The sequence below is a fragment of the Myotis brandtii genome, unplaced genomic scaffold, assembly GCF_000412655.1.
Source record: "Myotis brandtii unplaced genomic scaffold, ASM41265v1 scaffold4, whole genome shotgun sequence".
Classification (NCBI taxonomy): domain Eukaryota; kingdom Metazoa; phylum Chordata; class Mammalia; order Chiroptera; family Vespertilionidae; genus Myotis; species Myotis brandtii.
The window spans coordinates 2,052,015-2,059,705 of record NW_005365371.1 but is presented as its reverse complement, the minus strand read 5'-3'; the positions used below and the strand labels follow the sequence as shown (position 1 = coordinate 2,059,705).

Genomic DNA, 7,691 nt, shown 5'->3' with positions numbered 1-7,691 from the left:
ACTGGAGAGCATTATGCTAAGTGAAATAAGTCAGTCAATGAAAGAAAAATACCACATGATCTCACTCATTTATGGATAATTAAGACCATTATAAACTGATGAGCAAAAATAGATACAGAGGCAGAGCAACATTGAACAGACTGTCAAACTACAGTGGGAAGGCCAGGGAGGGTTGGGGGGGTGGGTAAGAGATCAACCAAAGAACTTGTATGCATGCATATAAGGATAACCAATGGACACAAGACACTGGGGGGTATGGGAGGCTAGGGGAAGGTCAAGGGGAGGAAAAAAAAGGAGACATATATAATACTCTTTCTAATACTTTAAGCAATAAAACAATTTAAAAAAGTCATGATAAAAACACACACACACACACACACAAAAGCCTCATAGTCACAGGGTCTAAAGCAGTGGTCGCCAACCTTTCGGACCTCGCGGACCACCAGTGGTTCTCGGACCACTGGTTGGCGACCGCTGGTCTAAGGAGATACTTATGAAAAAATGGAAAGAGGCAGAAATAACAAAAAACAAACAAACCCCAAAACATGTGAGTTTTATAGATCTGTGGGTGGAATATGGGTGTAGTGGGTCAGGAAAGCTAAAGAATGATGTGTGAAAGCCACCCAAACAGGGCCCTTTATGGAGAACCAGATGCAGAGGAGCAGAGGAAGAGTGAGGCTGCGAGGCTCACACGGACGCCTGGGTTCATTCAGGCAGGCTCTTGGCAGTTTCTAATGGCATCCTTGTGAACAAGTCAAATCACTTCCCTGGGAGGGAGATAATGTTACTCATGCTGACAGATGAGAGAAACTGAGGCACATAGAATCGAGTTAATTGCTCAGCGCACCACAGCCAGTGAGTAGCAAAGTGAACGTTCAGAGCCAGGGCTCTCTGACATCGCCTTTCCCTGGCCTCTTGGTGCCCGTGATTCTGCTCTGCCGTACCTGTTTCAAAGGGCTCGCCTCAGAGCAAAGCATGATAACAAAGAACTGGGCCTCCACTCAGGGATCCCAGTTGATGGAGTGACCTTACACTCCTTCCGCACACCTGCGGCTCAGGTGGGGATCGGATGCTGCGCCTGTTGCTGCTGGCAGCCGAGATTCGGGGCTGTGATGACCTGCCCAAGACCACCCAGCTAACAAGCAGTGGACTTGCAACTCAAACCACAGTCTTTTCACTCCGACGGGCTCATCTCACTAATCATCGCCTCCTCGTCATGGAGGGAATAACACGAGTTCCCGTCTCGTGGGGATTTGCAATGCGCCCAATACTGCGCAGGCAGGGGCTTTACTGCTCCCTCTGCCTCCTGCAGTGGCTGTGTCCGGGCAAGAAGCAGAGAGGTGGCAGGGTGAGGGACAAGGATGTCCTCAAAGAGAAGTATTACATCAATAAGACTTTGAAAGCCCCCAATCCAATGAGGTTCTCTTCTCCAGTGACTTCAGGTTTCCCCCTAGTTTTCCTCCCCTCGCCCCACACCAGCCAGGACTGACTGAGGCCCAGCCCTGGGAGTCGGGTTTCTCATGGACTGGCCTTGACAAATCAGCATGCGTGCGGCCTGTGCGGCGAGCACTGATGCCCGGTACAAAGGACCCAGTGAGCTTCCGGCACTGTCCGTTCCTGTCCCTCCTCCGGGCTTTGTACCCCGTGCCCACCAGCGCTTTCTTTCCCTGTGCTCCTGGTGGGCTTGGCAGCGGGCAGCCCTGGGTGGGTGGGTTTGGGGTGGGGGCCGGGTGGCCCGTTTGAAAGAGTGGGTCAGACCAGCCGCCCTGCTGAGGAACCGGGAGCATCCCAATGAGGGTTGAATAACAGGACTGGGCAGGAGGGAGGGCTGCTCGGTCCCTGACCTTCCTCTCCCGTCACCGCGTGGGAGAATGGGGAGTCCAGGAACTGGGAGCCTTCAGTGTCAGTTGGAGGCCGGAATAACCAGGGACGACGCCTGCCAGACTCCGGTTTCTTTCCTGCTCCCGTAGGGGAGTGGGCTCTGAGAGGAAGGGTCCCAGGACAGGTTTACTTGCTGCTCCCCAGTGCTTTATAGCCTCCTGTGCCCCGCAGGCCCTGGGGCTGGAACAGCCGTTCCGTGGTCATGGGGGGGGGGGGGGGGGGGGCAGCGGGGAGGGAAGGTTGCGTGAGGGCCATTGGACCTGCTTGAAAACTGGGTCCTCCTTGCTCCCCAGCTAGGCAGCCAGGGCTGGAGCTTTTCTAAATCCTGGGTGATCAGCTGCCAGCACTGATTCAGGGGCTCCCCTCACCTCTCACTCACTCCCAGCAAACACAGATACATCAGCAAGACTCGGGACATTTCATTCTCTCTTTGGCTACCGTGCCCCGTGTCGCAGGCAAGATTTCCTGGGGGAGGTGATGCTCACAGAGGGACACTCCCAGAGTCTCAGTAATTAAATGCCTCTGGCTGTTGGTCCAGGTCACTCCTTTGTAGTTTATTCCACCTCTGCCCACAGATGCCTTTGGGGGCAGGGCTTTCCATTTAATAAGTGCAGCGAAGCGGAGGTCACAGGGCAAGTCACAGCTGCTCCCCGAGCTTCGGAAGAGGGGAGTCACCTCCACATGCTCGATGTCCCTGTGGAGGCTTCGGTCAGGTGCGGTCTCCCCTCGCTTCTCACCTGCAGGCCTGGGTCATCCTGAGCCAGGCAGGAGGGTTTGGAGGAGCCTCTGGCCCTTGGGGGTCACCCTCTAGTCTCCACAGTGAGCCAGGCTGCCTCTCCCTCTGTACCCAGGCGTGGACACTGGGCACCTGTCTCATTCCCGCTTCCAGGAGGTAACATGCCAAGGAGAGCACAGGCCCAACCCTCCCCAGCAGGTAGTCCCCATTTTATCTCTGGTAAATGGAATGTCTCCTTCTAGGGCATGTGAGGGACCTGCTCATGGAAATGTCTGCACAGTGGGTGCTTGGCACCTGGAAACTGTTAGTGTGTGTTGTCATAAGGCAGATTTCACTGCCCGGTGAGTCCCCTTCTTGTTACTGTGCCTCAGGGCCTTGAACTTAGTCCCGAACTTGCTTTTGTCAATCTCTCTTTTTGTCTCCCCCCTTCCCTCCCCTCCCCCCACACACATAGACATGGAGGGTGGGCTAGTCCCCACTGTCGCTTGGCTTGCTTTCCCAGTGTCCTCTGACCCTGGCTCCTGGTCATGGTTCTCAGCACACTGTCCTCTCCTGGGACCCCCTTTGGCTAATGCTGACTCCTGGGTGCCTGCTGTGAGTTCCCCGAAGCCGAGGCTTGCTGCCCAGGAGGACTATCTCCAGGACCAAGACAGCTGGGTCTGTCTTCCTCTTCAGTCTCTCACACCTCCACCCTCACCCCTTCCCCCGGGTGTCCCTAGACATCACAGTATCTGAAGGGAGGCTTTTTAAAATTAGCAAAGATCCAGAAGTGATAGGGATCTGTAGAACATTTAGAGCAAGATACATTCCGTGTTCGCCAGAAGTACACATCATTACCTAAAGAGTGCCCTGTAAAGCAAGTAATTGGTGGCTTTTAAAAACTCAGCCGTATTTCAGCCCAAATAATAGGATTAAGGATAACAATCATTAAACATGATTGCTAACCCATTTGAGCCTCAGAATGATCTGAGGAGACTTGAAAAATAAAGACATCTGGGCCAGACGTGGTGAGTCAGTTTCTGGAGTGGGCCCAGGCCTCTGTCTGTGTAGGGAGCACCACCATTCTGAGGAGAAGCATCACCGTTCAGGGAGAAGCACTACCGTTCAGAGGAGAAGCACCACCGTTCAGGGAGAAGCACCACTGTTCAGAGGAGAAGCACCACCATTCAGAGGAGAAGCATCATCGTTCAGAGGAGAAGCACCACCGTTCAGGGAGAAGCACCACTGTTCAGAGGAGAAGCACCACCATTCGGAGGAGAAGCATCATCGTTCAGAGGAGAAGCACCACAATTCAAAAGAGAAGCACCACCGTTCAGGGAGAAGCAGCACCGTTCAGAGGAGAAGCACCACTGTTTAGGGAGAAGAACTTCAAATGGCATTTGGTCAGGGTGTGCCAGATTCCTGTCTGGATTTCCACAGTGCCCTGCTCTGAGGGCAGGGCTGGATGAATATAACCACACATGGCTCCGTTCTCAGTGGAAGGAGGGGAGTGGAAGAGTTGTGCTCTCTGGGCCAGACGTGGTGAGTCAGTTTCTGGAGTGGGCCGAGGCCTCTGTCTGTGTAGGGAGCACCACCATTCGGAGGAGAAGCACCACCATTCAGGGAGAAGCATCATTCAGAGGAGGAGAAGCACCACCATTCAGAGGAGAAGCACCACCGTTCAGAGGAGAAGCACCACCATTCAAAAGAGAAGCACCACCATTCGGAGGAGAAGCACCACCGTTCAGAGGAGAAGCATCACCATTCAGAGGAGAAGCACCACCATTCAGGGAGAAGCACCACCGTTCGGAGGAGAAGCACCACCGTTCAGGGAGAAGCACCACCGTTCGGAGGAGAAGCACCACCGTTCAGGGAGAAGCACCACCGTTCGGAGGAGAAGCACCACCGTTCAGGGAGAAGCACCACCGTTCGGAGGAGAAGCACCACCGTTCAGGGAGAAGCACCACCGTTCGGAGGAGAAGCACCACCGTTCAGGGAGAAGCACCACCGTTCGGAGGAGAAGCAGCACCGTTCAGAGGAGAAGCACCACTGTTCAGGGAGAAGCACTTCAGATGGCATTTGGTCAGGGTGTGCCAGATCCCTGTCTGGATTTCCACAGTGCCCTGCTCTGAGGGCAGGGCTGGATGAATATAACCACACATGGCTCCGTTCTCAGTGGAAGGAGGGGAGTGGAAGAGTTGTGCTCTACTTCCTGGGAGAATCACCAAGCAGTGCCCTCACTTTTTTCCCATTGCAGCCGAGTGGGCAGCTAACAGGCATCTTTCCCACCATCTGCCAGCTCGGTCCACCTTGCTGCCTGTTTCCAGGGCAACGCACAAGCCGCTTAGGGGTTAACAATGCTTCTTTACATGCTTTGTTTAAAAAGAAACAGTCTGGCCCTGCCGGTGTGACTCAGTGGTTGAGTATTGACCCATCAACCAGGAGGTCACCGTTTGATTCCCGGTAAAAACACATGCCCGGGTTGCAGGCTCGATCCCCAGGAGGGGGCATGTAGGAGGCAGCCAATCAATGTTTCTCATCATTGTTGTTTCTGGAGAAGCACCACCGTTCAGAGGAGAAGCATCACCATTCAGAGGAGAAGCACCACCATTCAGGGAGAAGCACCACCGTTCGGAGGAGAAGCACCACCGTTCAGGGAGAAGCACCACCGTTCGGAGGAGAAGCAGCACCGTTCAGAGGAGAAGCACCACTGTTCAGGGAGAAGCACTTCAGATGGCATTTGGTCAGGGTGTGCCAGATCCCTGTCTGGATTTCCACAGTGCCGCTGCAGCGCGGGGCAGGAGCCGGACAGCCCCCGATGCAGCGGGAACGGGACCTACGTCTGCGGTCTGTGTGAGTGCAACCCCAGCTACCTGGGCAGCAAGTGCGAGTGCCAGGAAGGGGAGAACCCGAGCGGGCACCAGAACCTGTGCCGCGAGGCGGAGGGCAAGCCGCTGTGCAGCGGGCGCGGGCAGTGCAGCTGCAGCCAGTGCTCCTGCTTCGAGAGCGAGTTCGGGAAGATCTACGGGCCTTTCTGTGAGTGCGACAACTTCTCCTGTGCCAGGAACAGAGGCGTCCTCTGCTCAGGTAGGCACCCCGGGCAAGCACCTTTGCTCTGAGCCGGGCCCAGCCCCAGGTGCTGTGAGGACATCCCCCAAAGCCTGGATTTGCCTTACTACCCCTGTCCTCCTGGGAGGCAACAGGGCAAGGCTTGCCCACCACCAGGCCGGGGGGTGGGGACCAGCGAGTCAAATACAAAAGCAGGAGAAGGCGCCGCCACATGATGTGGACTCTCAGCTTTGGAGGCATTTGTCATGGCTCACCCAGGACTTGCCTGCACAGCATTCCTGGCAGGTAGACGTTCCGTCTCTTCTTGATTGCCTCCTGGGACAGGGAGCTCACTGCGGCTGGTGGTGGTTATTCCCGTGTTGGTTGTCGCATTCATCTCTGATTGCCGCTTTAACAAGTTTCCAGTAACTTAGTGGCTGAAGACAACACAGGTTTATTCGGTTATAGTTCTGGAAGTCAGAAGTCTGAGATGGGTGCTACTTGACTGCAGTCCAGCTTATCCGCCTGCTGCGTTCCTCCTAACGGCCCTGGGGGAGAACCCACTCCCGGCCTTTCCTGGTTTCTAGGAGCCACCAGCATCCCTGGGCCTGTAGCACCTGCAGATGCCACATCTCTCTGACGCTCCTGCCTCCCCACTAAAAGGGTCACCCAGGAAAGCCTCCCACCTCCAGATTCCTGACTGAATCGTAGCTGCGAAGCCCCTTTTACCACGTCAGGTCACACAGACGCAGCTCCGGGGTTGAGGCCATGGACATCTGTGGGGGCCGTGTTCTGCCTCCCACAAGCATGGTTTGAAAGTTTCTTATATTGAACAAAAAATTGTTCCTCAGTTACTTTCCCCCAATGGTTTGCATTCTAGATCCTCTCTCCATATGAGAGCCTGTCAAACATCTGGAGTGTCTTTATGTTTCTCTGCCCTTCTCCAGACTCGAGCGCGGTATTTGTCCTTCTGCGTAACGGGCTCAGCCCAGGGCTCTGCGGGACGTTTGCTTCCTGTGGTCTGCCCAGGCCACTTCCATCAGCACATCCTAGCGATACCTTCACTTTCCTGGTCAATGGTCACATTATACTGTTGAGCTTGTTTTTAACTTTACTACCAACATTTGAAGCTTTTACACTTTTTTTGAAGTACAACCCAGCCAAGTTTTCATTGTGTCATGTTTGAGCACTTGGGTTTTTAAATCTGGGCCTAGGACTTTACATGGATTCCAGTGAGATTACAGTTGGGCAGCTCCCATTCTGGGAGTTGTATGCCGATGAGATGGTGTAAGAACATGTCTCCGAAGGGCCATTGCATCCCGCACGAGGCCACTGCAAATGGAGGCAGCAGAACAGTTGCAGGTGGGACTGTAGTGTCTTCTGCTGTGGGTCCTGGTGTGGATTCCATGTGGATTCTATTGTTTCCAGGATTCCTTTCCTGGGAATGGCCTTCCGGTTGGGAAGCGTTGCTTTGAGAGGAACTTAGAGGGCAGCAGGGAAGATAAAGCACAGATATGTGAAGCCAATCACAACATGTAAATGAGCTGTCCCTGTGAGTGGAAGAAGCAAGTGCTGAGGGCTGCACAGATGCGGGTCAGCAAGTGGGGCCTCCCAGGGCTGACCACACCGTGAGACACGCATGAATGCACCCCTGGGTGCAGTGGGACCAATGTGTTCAAAAGTTGGAGTTGCTCCAGAAAGTGCAGGACACCGGAATGCCACAGAAGTGATAGGATTTGATGTGCTGGACATGCAACAGGGCCCACTCTTCTCCCGTCCAGGGATGATGAATTGGATTAGCTGGCTGGATCCGGCAGGGTTAGCAGAAAACATGCTTAGGATCAGGCAGATCTGGCTCTGATTCCAATAAAACCACATGCTGCTGGGTCACGTGGGCACAGAGTTGTGCTGAGCAACAGGAGAATGTAGAGGAAGCACCTAGCTCATTGCCTGGCACAAAAGGAGGGCTCGCTGACCCCCTTGAGAGTCAGTGCCACACAGCGCTGGGAGCCACAGCTGCTGCTGTGGGGGGGAGGGGGCTTCCCCC

General features: G+C 54.5%; 1 protein-coding gene across 1 annotated transcript in view; it reads left to right on the top strand.

Moving 5' to 3' along the window:
* The window catches only part of ITGB5 (integrin, beta 5), a 122,308-nt gene that overhangs the window by 77,092 nt on the left and 37,525 nt on the right, over window positions 1-7,691 (top strand). The window contains exons 10-11 of the mRNA XM_005873124.2: window positions 4,873-4,899; window positions 5,302-5,683. Of these exons, the coding sequence (XP_005873186.2) occupies window positions 4,873-4,899; window positions 5,302-5,683 (409 nt within the window). The remainder of the gene's footprint in view (window positions 1-4,872; window positions 4,900-5,301; window positions 5,684-7,691) is intronic.